Source organism: Lagopus muta, chromosome 4, assembly GCF_023343835.1.
Source record: "Lagopus muta isolate bLagMut1 chromosome 4, bLagMut1 primary, whole genome shotgun sequence".
NCBI lineage: Eukaryota > Metazoa > Chordata > Aves > Galliformes > Phasianidae > Lagopus > Lagopus muta.
The window spans coordinates 3,284,601-3,303,397 of NC_064436.1; the positions used below are offsets into that span (position 1 = coordinate 3,284,601).

The 18,797-nt window shown below is 40.5% G+C and overlaps 1 protein-coding gene across 5 annotated transcripts in view; it reads left to right on the forward strand.

Annotated features, from left to right (window-relative positions):
- The window catches only part of RAPGEF2 (Rap guanine nucleotide exchange factor 2), a 170,207-nt gene that overhangs the window by 89,254 nt on the left and 62,156 nt on the right, over positions 1–18,797 (forward strand). For 2 of the 5 annotated variants that reach the window (XM_048941364.1, XM_048941367.1), the window contains exon 7: positions 2,531–2,548. The exons of 2 other annotated variants lie outside the window; for them this stretch is intronic. In XM_048941364.1, coding sequence (XP_048797321.1) covers positions 2,531–2,548 — 18 coding nt within the window. Of the gene's footprint in view, positions 1–2,530; positions 2,549–15,170; positions 15,521–18,797 lie in introns of those variants that run through there. One more of the 5 variants, XM_048941369.1, reaches the window with a different exon arrangement.

The following is an 18,797-nucleotide window of genomic DNA, read 5'->3' on the forward strand; positions in this document are numbered from 1 at the left end:
TTCTGCAGGGGAGGAGTTTCCCCTTAACGTAATGTGAATTTGCTGCTATCGGTAGGTGAATGTGTGTAACTTCCCTTTTAGCTCATGGTTGAAAGCATGGTTTCTGACTGTGAATGTCAGCTATTATTTCTTAGTGTTGGAGTCATTACTATGTGAAATTGTGGGGAAAAACCTGCTCTAATTTCTATTTGATATTAGATTACAGTGCAAGGGGTTTAATGTACAGTGCTCTGGGTAACTTGGTGAAGCACTCATCCACATACATGATAACTGCTGTTCCAGAAAAAAGACTGGACTGCATTGTAGTAGGCCAGATTCTTGGCTTAATTCTGTTGTTTCTTCTTGGAATCTAGAGCTTAGATGTCAAATTACTCTTCATTGATATCTGCATTGAGCCCTTCATATACATGAGTTTCAGTGAGCTATGTGTTCTGCCCTTCATTAGGGAGATCCTTTGGTCATTTCACTTGATTTCCTTTCATTGGGTAATCTTACATGTTGAAAGCTTATGGACTTTCTCCTGGGATCAAAATAGTAATTAAATTGTATTCTACAGAAGGTTTTGTTATGTGCCTTTTAAACTGGGGAAAGGTCTCTGAGATTAATGTTTGTATTGATTTCAACTGTAAACAAAATACTGGCAAAGCTGTTTGTCTTTGGCTCCCACTTGATTGCTCAAGCCTTCAAATCTGCAAAAACCATACAGGCCTGGCTGCAAGTAACTTTGTGCATATTCAGTCTTGGTGAGTTCATTTGGCTGAGTTGTGCACAATGTAAACCACGTGCAGATAAATGTGCAGGCTTAGAGCTTTAGCTTTTAAAATAGCCATCTTTGGTCCAATGCAGAGCTGTAGGCTTCTTCCTTTTTTTGCCTTTATCCTTATCCTTCGATTTCTTTGGCCGTTCACAGGATATTCAATGTGTGTCTCTAAGTGTGTAGATGTTTAGTTACATCTCTTGTTAATTATACAGGCTTTTCCTCATAAGTTGAATAATTACTTATGCCAACAATTTGTTTTTTGTTTATACAACAGTTTTCAATGGTTTAATTTTCAGTGCAGTTTTAATTGCCTCTAAAGTTAATATGATTTGAACCAGTTCACTCGATTTGAAGAGGAAACAGTTTACTGATTTTATTCTTGGCAAATGAAAATGCAGAAATGTACTTCATAGGACTTAGGAGCACAGGAAGAATTTTTTCCTGTTGATATTGATGTTTACAGCGAGCCCAGCAAACCATTCTGGGGTGATTTTTATTCAATACATAGGATAATAATTAGATAGTATGCAATGCCATTTGCATTCATAGGTCTATACCTGTTTTGTACTACTTTAGGTATACATAGTGAATTTTTCTAAGCTCATCTTTGGCAGTGAGAGCAAAAGCCTATTTTGCACCGCTTTTGTTGTGTTCATAATGATTTTGTGTATGTGCTGGTAAACTCATTGCGAGAGGGATTTCTTTTTGATTTGGAAGAGATTACCAAATAAACCGTAGAATCTGCAATAATTGCAGTAAAATGTTGCTTTAAAAAGTAATATGATGTGTATGAGTGACTTTATATTTCTCAAAGCAAACAGTGAGTCAAACAGAACTCAAATGAGTTTTACAGTGTAGTGAAGGCTCTCTCTCCATATTCTCTATTCCTTCCTATTTTCACAGCATTTAGTGATCTTGTATAATGCTCTCCCGTCTCTTGCCAATAACTTTTCTATTGCTTCAAACACACATTTGAAAGACTGCACTGTCTCTTCTCCCTTCCTATTTTCTATCCCCTGATAGCTCGTATTTTTTAGTCTTAATTTCTTGACAATTCAACTAAAGAAATTATGGATCAAAAAACAACGACACAGGAATTGAGACCATATTGCAGCACAGACCTTAAGGGCTTGTTAGTCAGCCTTTGTCAGGGTCTCATCTTTGGCTCCACGTAGGAATGAACAGTGAGCAGCATTTAAAATAAATAGAAGTAGACGTACAAATACTGCATAAATAACGTTAAAGGCATTGAAAATGACTGAATGCAATGGATTTGTTTTGAAATTTGCTCTTCGTTGTGGATAGAATCTTGTTCAGGTGTTAGATGCATGATGTTTAAAATAATAGAGCTGCTTTGGTAGCATCCTCAAAATCGTTCCTAAATGTACTAACTGTATAATTGCTTATTTTTTTCTCTTAATTCAAACTCTTATTTATCACGTGGTGTGAATTTCGGTTGATAAATCACTAAGGCTGTATTTCCAATACTACAGGAAGTCCAAACTGTTTTCTGAGGAAAGTTTTATGGAAATGTAGAGGGAAATATTAAGCTATCTTAAATGCATGGCTGTGCTTTTCACAAACTTAAATGCAGTGCTCTTAGCTGTGGCATGACTTTCTGCACATTAAGCCAAAATGTAGTAGAGAGTGGACCCTCATTAACATAATTTTAACATTATCTTCATAGCTGTGGAATGTACTATGGCATGTCTGATAACGTTCATCTTTTCCTTTCCTCCTATATGGCATTCATTTCATTTTGGCTCACAGGAATGCACTAAACCTCAGGTATTGTAACTTACTGTGTATGGTCCACTAACGATGTACTTGTGGGTTTGCAGTGTGATGTGATAATGCTGATGCAGTGCTCGAACTGAAAGTCCTAGCCTTTGCTCTGACACTTGAACAGTCTTGCTATTATGTTCAAAATACTAATGTGAATGTGGAGTTTGATGACTCTTGCCCAGCCTGATTGACCTTTCTTCATTGCTTTCATGTCTTGTGATTTAGAGAAAACAGATTGATGAATCAAAGGGGAAAAAATAAAGCATGTAGTTATTGATAGAGATTTTACTAATGCATCTTTTCTGTCAGGTGGGCCTGAATCTTTGATTCTTGATTCCAAAAATAAGGACTCTTGTAGTTGTTTTCCACCTTTGTCACTAGAAGAGTGACATGGAATATGACAAGATGAGGAGCAAAGATAAGCACTTGGAAGAGTGCCTTTTGCACATCTTTCCTGATGGTGTGCACTGATCTTGTGAAAAGCAGTTGGATTTTGTGAGCTTGGTTTTGTTTTTTGTTTTTTTTTTTGTAGGTTTTGTGAGATGCATTTTTGTTTGTGAGATGTATTATTTGAAAGGCTGAAGGACTGGGCTTGCTAGGTAGGGAGGAAAGTTTGCTCACGTGAGTCAAGTATCACAGAATGACACCAAAAATAAAGAAGTTTTGGCTGACATCAGATCTCAAATGCAGATACAGTAATTTGAAGACCTGAGTGCTGCCTTTGGCACATGAGTTGACTTTGCCAGTGTCGAAGTGAGCAAATAGGAAGCATCCAGCAAATCCAGTATTTGCTAAGAATGAGTCTCATCAAACTGTTCAGTGTCTCAACTGACTTGTGTGCTGGAATTCTTTCTTCAGTAAGTATGGTACCTTTCCTTCCAGGAAGCTGGAGAACAGGTCTCACCAATTTTTTAGTGGGTTTGTGAATCCTGGGTGACATATGATAATGAAATGTTATGGCGAAGAGTGATAGTTTGGTCCTCAAATGATGGAATGAATTTTGGGTACTTCACAGTGTTTTGATAACTTCTGCTAAGTCTTTAAGGACCTTTTGAAGTAATATCTAATGTTGGAATATTGTACAAAGGTGTGTTAATTTTGGAACGTGGTTCCTAAGGTAAAAGCAACAACAGCTTGTTAGCTTGTGGAAATAAAATGGCATCCTTTTCTCCACCAGTATTAGTTCAGTAAAAAGAATTTGCTCTGATAAGGTGAGGCTCAGCTACTTTTACTTAATTTTGGGAAATGTACAGGTTTTTTTGATAGAAAATAATTTTTACTTGTTCTCGTGGTGTCTGAAACTGTCTTTAACTAGATTAATACCTCATGACTTAGTATTAGAAATCAAATTTTAACTTTAAACATAAATTGTCTTTAGCTTGCATCTATCCTGAAGATGATTTAACTTGGTTATTAGCCTTTGTTGTGTGTGACTGAAAAGAACGTGGGCTCTACCTTCCAAGAAACTGTTCAGCTTTCCTGCTGTAGACTGACTTCTCTTTTTGACACTTCAAAATACAGCAGTAGAAGTAGTATTGCTAGATCCATAGATAAAATGCTGATGCACCAGCCCTGAACCAAACCTGTAGCATGTGGTTCTTTTTTCCTCTCCATAATAATCTGAGAGGGTTTGGGTTATTTAATATCTTGATGAAAATTGCTGCTGGTGCATCTTGAGGCAGACTTGTTAAAGCTGCCTGCTGAAGCCCAGCACGATTCCTGCTGCCTTCGGGAGGCTTTCTTATCCTACTTGGCTTGAGGTTCACCAGAGGCAATCTACTTACGCCCTGAATGTTGGAAGGAAAAGAGCAGTGGGTGTGAGCCCACTGATAACCTCTGCTTTTCCCTCAGGTTACAATTATTTTTGTAATAATACCAAAATAATAATTTCATCCTCTCACGCTGTGTGCTTTGGGGCCATTCATCCCACTGATAGCATTACAGGCAGACGAGTACTGTCCTTTGGGAGTTTTTTGAATGGAGTGACTGAAAATTTGAATGAGGAGGGCTGGAAATGAAACCATTTCTGTTCTGGGAGAGTCTCATTGGTAGTCACGGCTCTCCTGAAAAAAGTATGTGAAAGTAAGGTGGCTTTTTTGACTTGTTTAAGTATTAGAACTCGCTCATTTTAAAAGTCAGGAGCAAGTGAAACAATTGTAGGAGCCTTGCTTTCCTGTCCCTAACTCCTCTTGCAATTAAAATTTACTTCAAATGACTGGATGACCCTGGGAGCTACCAACCTGTTAGTCTCACCACTGTGCTGGGAAAGATCATGGAGCAGATTCTCTTGGAATCTATGCTAAGGCATATGAAAAGCAGGGAGCTGATAAGGGAGACCCAGTATGGCTTCACCGAGGTCGAATCCTGCTTGATCAACCTAGTGGCCTTTTATTATGGTGTCCCTGCTTCACTGAGCAAAGGAAGAGCCACCGATGTCATCTGTCTTGACTTCAGGATGGCCTTTGACACGGTGCCCCACAACATCCTTCTCTCCAAGTTGGAAAGAAATGGATTTGATGGGTGGACTGTTCAGTGGACAAGGAACTGGCTGCAGGATCGAATCCAGAGAGTAGTGGTCAATGGCTCCATGTCTGGATGGAGATGATTGACAAATGGTGTCCACGGGGATCTGTGCCAGGATCTTTTGATATCTTCAATTATATTGACAGTGGGATTGTGTGCACTCAGCAAGTTTGCTGATGACTCCAAGCTGTAGGATGCAGTCAACTCACCAGAAGGATGGGAAGCCATCCAGAGGGACCCAGGCAGGCTTGAGCAGTGGGCCCAGATGAACCTCATGAGGTTCAACAAATCCAAGTGCAAGGACTTGCACGTGCGTTGAGGCAACATCCGCTACCAATACAAGCTAGGGGGGTTAAAGGATTGAGTGCAGACCTGCCAAAAAAGACCTGGGGCTACTGGTGGATGGGAAGCTGGGTGTGAGTCGGCACTGTGCCCTTGCAGCTCAAAAAGCCAATGGCATGCTGGCTGCATCAAAAGAAGCATGTCCAACACAGCGAGGGAGGTGATTCTGCCCCTCTGCCCTGCACCAGTGAGGCCTCACCTGGAGTGCTGCATCCAGGTGTGGAGTCCTCAGTGCAGGAGAGACACGGACATGGACCTGTTGGAGTGTGTCCAGGGGAGGGCCATGAAATATCAGCCAAGGGATGGAATGCCTCTCCTGTGAGGACAGGTTGAGGGAGCTGGGGCTGCTCAGCCTGGAGAAGAGAAGGCTGCGAGGTAACCTGACAGCAGCCTTTTGGTATCCAAAGGGAAGCTACAGGAAAGAAGGGGACAGGCTGTTTAGCAGGGTCTGTGATGATAGAACAAGGGGAAACGGTTTCATGCTTAATGAGGGTAGATTTAAGTTAGACATAAGGAAGAAGTCTTTTATAGTGAGGGTGGTGAGGTGTGCTGGAAAGGGTTGCCCAGAGATGTGGTGAGTGCTCCATCCCTGGAGACTTTCACGGTGAGGCTGGAGGTAAGGCCCTGGGCAACCTGATCTGTTCATTGGGGGGGAGTTGGACTAGGTGACCTTTAAAGGTCCCAACTCTCAGGATTGTGTGATTCTGTTAGCAAAGTAGCCTCTCTTGTTTTCTGATGCTGTTCTGCAATAGCATTATATGCTGCTCGACTATCTCACTATTACTGTTATTGTGATATGCCTTACTGTAAAGTATTCTTGTTAGCACATTGTATTCTATATCCACAGATGATGCTGTAATGACAATATTTCCTGTCCCTATGTGGCAAAATGCAGCCTCACAACTGTGCAGCTTCCTTCCTTCATTTATTCTGCAAGGAATCTGTTAATATATGAGCAACGCTGTTGTTTTCATTTAGTGCAGGACCTGCAGCAAACCAAAATTGTTAGATCTTCCCCCTTTTAGAAATATCTGCTGGCAAACTAATGCAAAATTAATGACATGCAGTGCGCTATTTACTCAACTAGCAGCTTCTGTCAAAGCATGTCTATTTTAGTGTATTACATCATCCCTGCTGAAGGACTCCTGTATCCATTGGGATTTACTGTTCTTTCATTCCCTTTAGAAGGGCTTACACTGATGTAACTGGGTTTGTAATTGTGATTGGATTTGGAAATTCAAAGAGCGATGTACTTCAAATTATCTAGTATTTTATGCAACTGGGCTGTCAATAATCTTACTGCCAATTCCATTGCTTAGATACATTACTGACACTGGGTCTTGTTTACAGATTGTGGAGGTTGACAATAGTTTATGAACGCACACATGATACTTTGGTTAATAGCAGCAAAGATTTTCTGGTATAGCATGAGATTTTTCTGTTGTTACTGAATTGTGGTGTTCTTTTTTAATGTCATTTATGATACTGATTTTCTGAGATGTGGAGTAAAGGACTAAAACCCAACTAAATGTGATGTTGATTGTTAAAAGGGAATGTTGTTCATGTAGCAGAAAATTAGGTTTCCAAAGTTGATCATTGCATAGTATAATTAATTACAAATATGGAATTTCTGCTACTTAAACTTGATTAGAGTTGAGGACAATTTAAATACAAAACGAATCCCTACGTGTTTTAAAATATTTCTTACATATATTATCTTAGCATAGAATTGTTTTAGGAGTGATGGTTGCATGTCAAATCTGGATAGGGAAATGGGAGCTAGATATAGATTGTGTTTGTGTTAAGCATATGATATTTGCATCTCTGCAGAGATGGACATCAGAAGTGATGGTATTAGCCCTCTAGAGCATGGCCAGCTCATTTTCACAAGCATCTGAGCCATTGTTATGTGAGCTGTGCTGACATGGTGACTTAAAGATAAAATTACTAGCGCTTGGCATCAATCTGTTTCTGAGAGCTTTTAAAGGTGCTTCTGAGTTCAGATTGTTTAAAATGAACGTTTTAAGTAAATTTTAAATATCCTGAGCCACTACTTTGTTCAGCAGATGTTTATATGAGAGCCCCGTCTTAGCTTGTGTCGAAGCACAATTTTCTTTGCTTGTACTTCGCCTTACGTGACACCCAGTTCTGGGGAGCTAACTGCTACATAAAATGAAGTAGTTGCTTTGAATTTGCTGCGAGGCTTGCGTGTAAATTCTTTCCTTTTCCTTACCGTTCTAATAATGTGCTCCTGTAGCCATACTCTGGTCACTGAGGAACTAAATCCTCCTAGAACTACCTTGAGAACTTTTTTTTCTTAATTTCCTGGAGTCTACAGATCTGTGATGGAAGGATATTTGCTATAACAGAAAAAAAAAAAACCTTGTATGTAAGATCTAGTTAGTGTGTTAGTATTATGTTGCATGCTTATAATGAGTTTTGGGAGTTTATTCTTTAGCAGTTAGCCTTAATTATCTGGCAATTCAAAGGCAGTAAAGTTTTGACATGCACCCAGAACATCTGGCAGCGTTACGTGTATTATTGATATGCCTGGCATAAAAACTGCACAGACAATGCTCCTGTGCTGTTGTGCTTCATTTGTATATGCATGTGTGTGCATGCACAGGCTAAAATTGTACCATGTTTTACCTCATCTTTTCACTTGACTCCGTTACACTCCTCACCAGCAGTTCATTCTTCTCTCGAATGCTGTAATTTCTGTATGAAGGCATGCAGTGCAATTAACTGGTTTTTTTAAGTCTGCAAATGTTCCCAGGACACAAAAGGTGATCCCTAATACTAAGCATGCTGATGTTTGCAGATAAGAATCTTCTAATCTTCCAATACAAAACAATAGACCCAATTTGATAGATGCGCCTTACTTTATTGCATATTCACATGACCAATATTAAAATTGCAAGTGGAAAATATAGTGTTAAAATTGCAAAATAGGGCCTCTGTCAGTGGGTGGTAGTTGGTTCCCTGATTTACTTAATATTCACTTAATATAAAGGGGTGAGAGAAGGGTACTTAGAATTTCATTTTAAGGTCTCTGAAAGATGCAGTGCTGTTTTTAGACTCTTTAAAAATGGGTCCCTTTTATTTTTGAAAGACAATTATGAGAAATGTTTGAGGTTGTATGTAATTGTTACTGATGTAAGCAAAAGATCTGGATAAATATTTCTGTGCAGTTGCTATAACACAAGGCTCTCAGGGTATGATAGAGCATGCTGTGTATTACACAAGGGAGAAATCGCAGCAACGTGAAGAGAGAGTTCTCCAAAAAGAAAATGATCTTATGCTGCTAAACTATGGTTAGTGTTGGTTTTAATTGGGAACCCCTGGAGTAGGCTCCAGGGAGAATCTCCCTGGATAAAACTGTGTCTGAAGACAAAAGCAAAAGTTATTTCCTTCCAACAGATAACTGAAGCGAATGAAAATCCTCTCTAATAGCATCCAGCACTGTCAAAGCTAAAGTTCCTTAAAATAACAGCAATACTTAGGTATGGACCACAGGAGATGTCCAAATAAACAGTCAAGAGGACAGACAGAAAGCAATCATTGTCAGATATGGTAGAAAAAAGACAACTTCCAGCATGGGAGGAATCTGGAAACCTAGTGGAAGATGGAGGTTTATTGCCAGTCAGCTGTTTGCACCTTGAGAACACAGTGATGGGAATTTCACAAACTCTCTTAAAGCTTGTATGTAAGTTCAAGGAAAAGTGCTAGAAAGCATGGAGTGACTTCTGTTAGTTTTTTAATCCATTAGCTTTTAATACTGGAAATCCTGCCCTGGTGGTCTCAGGTGTGTTGAGTTCTGTGCCAGAACAAGTATGGCTTGTAATTCAGACCTGTCAGCTTGTTGCAAGTAGCAGTTATAGGATTCAGGGAGGCTGGTGAAGAGCTTATGGGCTACAACTTGAGTGGTTAACTGACCTTAAAAAAATCCTTGATTTTTGTTCTTCCTCTCAACCACGTGGCAGTAGAATGTGCATGACAGAGGTGTTCCATTATCCAGCAGCTGTAATGTATTCCTGCTTTAGCATGCAGTAAAGTATGGAATGTGGGGGCACCTCACATTGCTGAAGCACCCTGAAATTCCTGCTGTGAATTTGTTAGGAACCAAGTGATACAATTTACATTTGCTTTGTTTTTGCCCCAAGCTAGCAAAGAGATCTGTGTCTTAGCAGCAAACCTTTGCCCTAGCAGGTATGGATGGCAAGGCATCATTTAGATCTGGCAAAGGAGCCTTGCTAATTGTGTACGCCATCAATTCTTGACCTTGGAAGAAGCATTTGCTTTTTGGCTTGTGTACTTTTGTTTCACAATTTCAAAGCAAAAGATGCATTCTCTTGTTCTCTGATTTGATGTTATTTTAAACTCTTGTCCTTACACCAAAGAGGGGAGAAAACTTTACGAACATTGGAAAAAACTCCCTGTATTTTGCCAGAATGCAGTTTCCACTCCTAAAGCTCTGAAACAGTTAAGAACGATCCTCTGTGATTGTTCTGCTAGTTGAAATCATTAAAATCTTCTGTTTTAATGTCTAGTTCTTAGCATTAAATAATGTATGCTTTTAAAGCCTTGTTAATGGCATAAAACTTGAGGCTTATGTAACCAATAGTCAACAAGTAAATCAGTAAAACATTACGTGGTAAAGTGACTTTGCAAGCACTCATAATCAAAATTCTTTTCATGCAAATAAGATTTAACAAGTACAACTGCAGTATATGTTGCAGGGACACAAAGGATGTGTTACATTTGTTTCTGAAGAAAAAAATTAGATTTAAAGCTTGGTTAAACACAGAGCACAAATGAGTTTCTCTGCGCTCTTACTGTGGTTATTCTTTGCTGAAGTAGGTTTTGGAAGATTTGGGTGTTCTGAAGATGGGACGCTGCCACTTTTGGGATAAGCAGTCATTGTCTGTTTTACCTTTAAAAAAAAGTCATGTGTCATAAAGGAGAATTTGATGGCAAGTGTTTTAGCGGAAGGTTCTAACTTGCTTTACTTTGAGCTGGCTGGCGCACATGTTGGAAGCTTGCTTTTCTGATGCCAGAGCTATGCTGGAGGTGAAAAACCAGCCTGTGGTCACAGGGAAGATTGGTGGCTGCTGTACATCCGCCCTGCTCAGGCACCAGCCTGCCAGCTCCAGGCTCATCGCTCTCTTAAAGATCCGGATTACAGGTTCATCTGCAGCAGCAGCTCAGCAGAAGGGCATTTGTTCAAATGGTCTGGACCGTCGATAGACATGCTATCAAAGCAGCACAGATTGCTCCATTTAAACCAGACTTTGGTGTTGCCAGCAGTGCAGTCAATGTCAGTGTAATGATGGTGACGTTGCATCAACTGAAACATTAATTTGACAAATGCTGTTGCCTTCTCCTACAGCCTTGTGCAGTGTCTGTGTAATTGCCCCTTTGCTGTAAGTGTTTTGAGGGCACATAATGACTGTGGAGCTCGTGCCTTATTACTTAGTCTCCTTTTCTAGATGACTTCTTTTGTTGTCTCACTGGAGTCATAAAGTGACAGTAAATTTGGTGGTTGAGAAAATTTTGATGTCTTTTGACTTATCATTTCCTTCTTGTTCAAAATCTTTGTACAGTGCTCAAAGGAAAAGGGGAAAGATCTGATAATTCCTGTCTATGAGATAAAAAGAATATTTGGCGTGTATGTAATCTGTATCAAATTTTAAATACTCCTGCAAATAGTTGTGAGTTAAAATGATTGTTTGAAATTGAACATTTGAGGAGATCTGTTGTTGCAGCATTAGTCATTAATCTAAAAGTCCAAGCAATAGTGGCACCATTTAGGAGAATGTCTGTGAGATGATATTCTGGAATGTAAAATAGTTTAGAGGTGTTATTTTAGATGGTGCACGCCGCTGAGATCTGTACCAGTTTCTACCTTAAATTCAGGACTTCTGCTTATGAATTCTGAATTCCATCCAAGGAAGACCTAACATCTGTAGTTACATTTGTTAGGAATTTTTTACACTTTTTTTATGAGGCTCAGGGAGAGATGCCTGCTTTCTTATTTGTATAATACTTTGAAAGCTGTTGAGGATAACTGATTGCGTCCTATTATTGCACGTCAGGTTCATAAGCATCTCACTTCAACCACCTACAAAAGCATTTGCAAAAAAAACCCTTTTACTCTTGTCAAACTTCAAGTCTAAACTAGGAGTTTGTACATGAATTTGGAAATGCACATGAATGCAAAGTTGCGTTTAGGCTTTGTAGGGGCTTCATAGTTATTTATGATAGAAACTTTTCAGGATGTAATTCTTTAGTGTCCTTAGCTAATTTAAATGCCCTTCATTCTTTGCTGAAAGATGCAAAAATTAATTGAACTTCTTTTTTATTTAATTTTTATGAAGCGTTATGTGATTACGTGGGTAGCTCTGAAAGTAATGCTTCCTATTTATTTCTGTGGAAACTACAGATGCGAAGAGCACAGTAACACTTGGTAAAGCAAACTCTCAGCTACAAAACATCATTTTGCAATGTAGGTCCCACCATTAGCTATGCATTTTTCACCAATGATGAACAAGAGCCTGCATAGCATGCTTTTAGAAATCTGCACTGTGGGAGGTGACCCACTGTTGCTGTCACCACTGCTGAAACACACCACACTCCACCTCACTTTTCTCACCTCCACTGTTTGGTCTCCAGAAACATTCAGCAAGCGTTGGTGAATGTCAGTGGGTGCCATTTTTTTTCTGCTTGGAATAGTTCAAAGACGTGCCCTTTTGCTTCCGTACTCATTTCCATGTCAGGTACTGTTTTGTCAGACTGCCCCTCTGCTGCCATCTGTCCTGTGGAAACAAAATGAGCGTTGGTTGGAAGGTTCTACCTCTACTATCATATCACCAGCATCCAGCTCTGATGTCATAGGCCAACACAATAAAACAAGAAGTATTACTTTTAGAGCAGTCTTCATTTTTTTTCTGGAATGATAATAGGAGGTACACGTTTACATTGCTCTACTGTACCTGGGAAGTGAGGGAGGTGGTGGTAATTGAGTCACAGGATGGGTTGGGTTGGAAAGGACCTCAAAGCCCACCCAGCCCCAACCCCTGCTGTGGGCTGGACTGATCCCACCAGCTCAGGCTGCCCAGGGCCCCATCCAGCCTGGCCTTGAGCACCTGCAGAGATGGGGCACCCACAGCTCTCTGGGCAGCTGTGCCAGGGCCTCACCACCTTCTGAATAAACAATTTCCTCCTAGTGCTTAATCTAAATCTCCTCTCTTTTAGTTTAAACCACCCCACTCCCCCCCCATTCCATATGCAGATACATGTTTGTAGCTCAGTTAAGTACATAACAGTCCAGAAAAGTGTTGTGTTTCCTTCCTACGCTGCTGAGTAATTTCTGTCTTGGCAGAAATTCTTTTTCTTCTTTTTTTTTTTTCTGATATGAGCTTGTAGCACTCAACTCAGATTCTGGTTGTGCTGTTATACACTAGGTCACTGAATTGGGAAGTTTTGCTTTGTGTGTCAACAAGTGGCAGATTTTGATGTTGTACTAGGTGGGCTTTGTTGGACCTTCCCGAAGTGAATATCTTCTCCTATTTCGGTTCAGAACTTGATCAGAAAATTGATGGTGCTAAGCATTTCACAGTTTTACAGGGCTCGAGCATGATCTAACGCTTTAAAGTCATCTGTTGGGTGGCATTGGCACGTCACAAAGACTTTAAAAAAACTTATTTTTGTAATTCAGACGTTTTAAAGAGTAACTTCTCTTTGGTGGAAAGTTTTTAGCATATACTAGGAAACCCAGGGCACGAGTGTCATAAACTTTCGTAAGTGTAAATAGATTTAGTTTGGAATATGCTGCGTATGAAGTGGTGTCCTTAGAGTAAGTGTAAAAAATAAAGATCAGATTGGTTTTCATTAAATTTATAGCCTCATTTCCTAGCAATCTTTGTCCGCACAGAAAGAAATCACTCCGTAATTACCAGTGGACATGTATTTTGGTGGAAGGCAGCTGCAGATTAGGTTATGTGGTACTCTGCAGCATTCATTTCTTCCTGTGTTTACGCCTTTGTAACAACTGTTAAATCCTTTTCCCTCCTATTATTGAAGGAAATAGAAAAGACTTTGAAGTGGCTTTAAGCACAGATGGTCGCTGATTTGACAGAATATGCTGTAAACATGCCCTGAGAAGGCTGAGGCTTGCTTGGGCAGGTGGCACGATCCCGTTGGTCCCGTCTGGGTCTCCACTGCCAGGTGCCATGGATCTGGGCTCTGTGGTGAGGGTTGCCCACTGGCTTTGCTGCTGCAGCCCGGCCTCCGCGCCTTGGCTCCTCTGCAGCCTGGTGCTGGCAGTGTGCGACCAGCAGCACAGCCCTACCAGGAGAGGCACCGGGAGATTTCCCAGTTTAAGATGCAATTACGGTCAGAGAGGGGGATTATAAAAGCCATATGTATGTCAGTCTCTTTCAGATCTTGCATCCCCTTTTGTTTTCTGGGGGATTTGTGTATACAGTGCTCACAGAGAAGCAAGATCTATATTCAGGAAGAAAAATTGCATTTTAAGAGGATCTTGACGCTCACGGGCTACAGGCCATGGATGTCTGTGGCCTGCCTAACAGCGAAACAGCTGAAAATCTGCAAGAACTTGTCAAGTGCACTGTTTATAAATACTTGATAACAGCGTTTACAGCTCTGCAGCAGCACTCTTTTGGGTGGGAGGGGGGAAAGGAAGGTGATGTGAAACCTGCTTTGCCTTCATCTTCCTGAGAAGTCCTGCTTGGTGGAGATACATGCTGGTCCTTATCCTGGCAGCGCCCTCAGGAGCAGCCGTGAGCACATCCCTCCCCCTTGGGTTGCCTTCATCTTCAGGGGCTGACATCATACAGGCAAGAGCCGCTTGTTTTCTCTGCGTCGTCCACCTCTACCTTAATGAGTGAAACGGTTAAGTGTTGGAGGGGACGAGCCTCGAGGAATGTGTCTTCCATTTGACTCAAATATTTCGGTGGATAAAGGGAGAGGGAGGGAGAGAGTGAGTGAGAAATGCACTTACATCACTAGGACCGCATTGAGTGTGCCTGAGCAGGTTAAGAGACAGACTAGAGTCTCTTTGCTTTCTGCAGGAAGCAGCAATGCTGTTTGTATCCTAAGAGGAATTTTTTATTTAGAAAAGGAAGCATTCTTTCTGCCCAGGAAATGGCTTTCCTTGTGCGTTGCTATGCCAACTGCCTGCAGCCATGGTCTTCCAAAGTAAGCACAATAACGTAATTATATTGGCGTATTGCATTCAGACTCATGATTCTCTGGGTTTTTGTGTGTGTTACTGTGTTGTATTTCTGTTGCCGGCTCTCCTGCTGGGTAGATGTGCTCGTCTCGATTGTGAGGAGCGGGCGTCATAAAATCCAATGTCCGTCAATGTCACGCCGCCGAGATTAATTGTGCAAACTTGGTTAGCTGAGCGGCGCACGGATCACCGGTCACTACTGCTGGTAGCGCTGGCAGCCAGGGGAGGAGGTCCCTGCTCGCATGCTCTGCCCTGATTTTGGGGGAGTGGAGGGTGGTGGCGGGGGGGGGCTGCGTGTGTGAGCGTGTGCGGTTGCAAGTGAAACAGGAGTATTAACAATGCTTGGCTGGGTGCTGGGGCTGGTTCCTGCACCCTGACTAACATAATACTCTATTAAGCCTTTTTGAGGGAGTCTCTGTGCAGTCAGCCATTTTAGCTTTTTTCCTCCTTTTTTTTCTGCTTTTTTTTTTTTTTTTTTCTTCCCATTTCTCTGTCTCGGGGAATGGTTTTGTTCCCCTGGATGAGCACTGGATATGTAGGGTTTCATCAGGCTCTTTGCATCCTGATATGGTTAGACTTTCTGTGTTACAAAAATGGAGACTAACGCTGTCGTTTGGATTGCTTCTCTGCACTACAAGTGTGAGGGGTTTTTTGAGCTTACCCGTAGTGACACTTTCAGCTCCAGCTTGCTTCCCCCCCTCCTCCTCGTTTTAATTTAATGCTGTAGAGGGTGACTTGCCATCCGTAAGAAATTGGTACATGATGTGTAAATTCAGTTCAGCTTCTGTTTCTTCATTATGAAACCACTTGCAATCCCAGCTAACCATGGAGTTATGGGCCAGCAGGAGAAACATTCAGTAAGTATTGCAAATTCTGTTTGTTCTATCAATAACCTGTCTCAGGCGAGCTGCATGGAAAATTGGAACTGCTTGTTGTTATCCTTGTGTACTTGTCCTGGTCTGCGAATTTAATAGCGGGCTTTTCAGGGAAAGCTGTACCTGAGGTGGCGTTAGAATCTGTGTCTGTGCTTAAGGCTGTTTTTCAGCTTGGGAAAGGCAACTCTGTCGGTTTTTTGAAGGTTAGAAGTGCACTCGGGAAATACTGACATACTTTATTTGGTCGCGAAGCTATGAGTGTTCAGGTAAAATGACTGTGCATTTGTTGAAACTTTAAAGAGGTGTTTGAGCTTTGTAACAAGTGGTTTAATTGTAGCTGGTGGTAAGAGTAGATTTGTTCTGTGTAATGTGTGGTACGGGCGTGCTGTTGCCTTGTAACATGGCACTGAACATCTGTGGTAGGCTTGCACTGAAAATGCAGAAACTGTTAGTAAAACACGGCGTGAACAAAAGGCATAAGTACTGATGCTTTATAATTGATCCCATGAGTCAGCTACACCTTTGTCAGGCTTTAATCCCGTGGGCTGCCTGTGTTTATTGTTTGTTATAAATGCATTCATAAGCAGAACAGCAAACATGATTTAACAAGGCCTCAGGTGTCAGAAACCGGAAATCTAGGCTTGACAGTAGAAAAAGATGATAGAAATAGATTCTTATCACTTTGCTGACATTAATATCTTCATGGTAGATTTTATGTGGCTTGATGTAACTTTTAATTTCACTATTTCTTTCTTGTATCCTCTACATTCTGTGCTTAGTGTGTGTGCGGGAGTCAGCATGGGAATGCCTACAGTATATTCAGGGTAGTCATAAATAGTGGGGATAACGTGGTATCAGGAACTTCTTAAAGGAAGAATATTTTCACCACAAATTCAGCTTTGATTTTGTCTAGCAAACAGAAACCAGTCTAGAAACATTTCAGAACACGTCTAGTGAATTTATTTTTATGCGTGCAGCAAACGTATCACAGTTTCTTATTGCGGGCTGTTTTGTTCCTTTCTCCTCTTAATTACATTCCGAGTATGAAGGAGTTCATGTTACCAAATCGTTGGTGTTCATGAAATATTTAGAACTTAATCTAAGAAAAAACCCACCACAACTCCATTTCTCCTGAAACACAAGTACTGATGAATCTGAAATAGAATAGGATACCCTGAATTTGCAAATTGAAATAAAACGAGACAGATGCATATGCATTCTTCTTGCTCTCCAGAGAAGGTTAACGAAAGTTTCTGGATGGATTCTTCTAACACAGCAAGTCTAATGTAAAATAATAAGCTTGTAAATGAGGGAAAAAATAACTCAGTAGCTTAGAGACCTTACATTCTAAACTCTGACACATTTTAAATGCATTATTCTGAATTAACTAAATCGCAGAGAGAAATTTCACTCTATAGACCAAAATACCGGAATGATGAAAGGTAGAAGTTAATAATCGTAGTATAAGAAAATGAATTTGCTTTAAGAAATGCTGACATATAAATGAAAAAAAAAATCATATTTTTGACATAGAGCTGGCACACAATTGCAGATTTTGCATTAACAAAATCCATAGATAAGGGCTCGTACAGTTTAAAATGAAACTGTTAGGACATGTGTAGCTCAGTCAAACACTACTTTGGCAATGAGACTTTCCATGCTTGTTCTCCAAGCAAAGGCTTTTTGTTTGGAACATGGAATTTGAGTTATTGTAGGGAGGGAAGACAAGTTCAGAGTTTTATGATATTCAGACTTAGTGTTGCTTTGCCAAAAAGGAAAACTGACTGAATTAATGGTTTTTGAGGAGAAATTATTTTCATGTTTGTATGTTTCCAGAATCCCTGAATCTTTTATTGATGTCTGATGGACTTGACTTCAAGAAAAGACCCTTACTTACTTCTGTGGCATCCCCACCTGCGGTCTTGCAGCTTGATTTGCTGAGACAAGCTGGAAACAAGTGCAGAAATCTCTTGTGCTGGGTTTCACGAAATTCTAAACTAATTGTAGTTAATGCTGTCAAGTTCCTAATTTAACACTAGTTTAATTGGCAGTAAGTTTACTGTTCTGTGAAGAATGATGTGCAAAATGACCATTATGTTCATGATGGTTGGACTGGAGGGAGGTGAAGTGAAAACTTACATTTCGTAGGTTAATTAATGTAAGAACTTAAAGATCAGTGGCATCCATGAAGAGTACAGGTCTGATATATCTGTCATAGATTGGAAGGGATTGAGGCAGTGCTGCAGCTGCCCGTGTGTGCTGGGTGCTGTGTGGATGATGTTCCTTGAATTACTATCAGCTGCCCAGCAGCTATCTCACTCCTCCTTTTCTGTCCCACATGTTGTTGGTGGAAATTTTACTTGGCATTACTAAATGAATATTTAAAATAAGAAGTCTTAAGAATGTGACTTGAGATGTGCAGCTCTTCCATGACTGTGTAACGATTAACAGCTCATGAATTGCCCAGTACCTTGCCATCACTTATTAACAGCCTGTAAGAAAAGTTATGTTTTCACTTTGGTACTATAGAAATTCAGTGTGCAAATAAGGGATGTGTTTTACCAGAAACCCAGTGACTCTCCTTTAGTGCTCACGTAGACACTTCAACCTTTTGATGATCTTGTCATGTCTTGATTACTGAAAGATATTGAAAGCATGAAGTCTTTGGCTTGCTCTCGCTGTGTGGTAGTTCACAAAGGTTTGTGATTCCGTGCTATGGGCCCCCTCACTCCCAACAATGAGGAGGAAATGAATGATATTTTGAGGAAGAGTCTTGAGTTGCAACTATGCAAATTTGGCTATTTGAATTTGGTGTGCAATAAGGGTGTTGATTGTGGGATGCTTTCCTCAGAAACGTGAAACGTTATAGCAGAAGCATAATTTTCTTTTTCTGGAAGGGATAATCAGTACTGTTTTAGAACTCAGAAAATAAACATAGCCAGGGATAGTTACTTGCCCTTTTGGGAAAGCATCACGCACTGCAAGGAAGAAAAGTATATGCTGAGCTTGATAAGCTGAACAATCCAAGATGACTTGACCATACGTGTGTGTGTGTGTATGCACACATGCAAGGAAAAAAGTTATATGAACAAACATATATATGAAAAAGCCTACCTCCAACTTGGTAGTAATCTGCTATCTGCTTTAGCTGCTGCTGATTTTGATCTTGTCTGTCTTAATGAAGCGCGCTACCTTGGGACTTGATGGAGTTGTGTTTTAAGGGACATCTGTTTTTGTTGCTTGTTGACAAACAAGATTT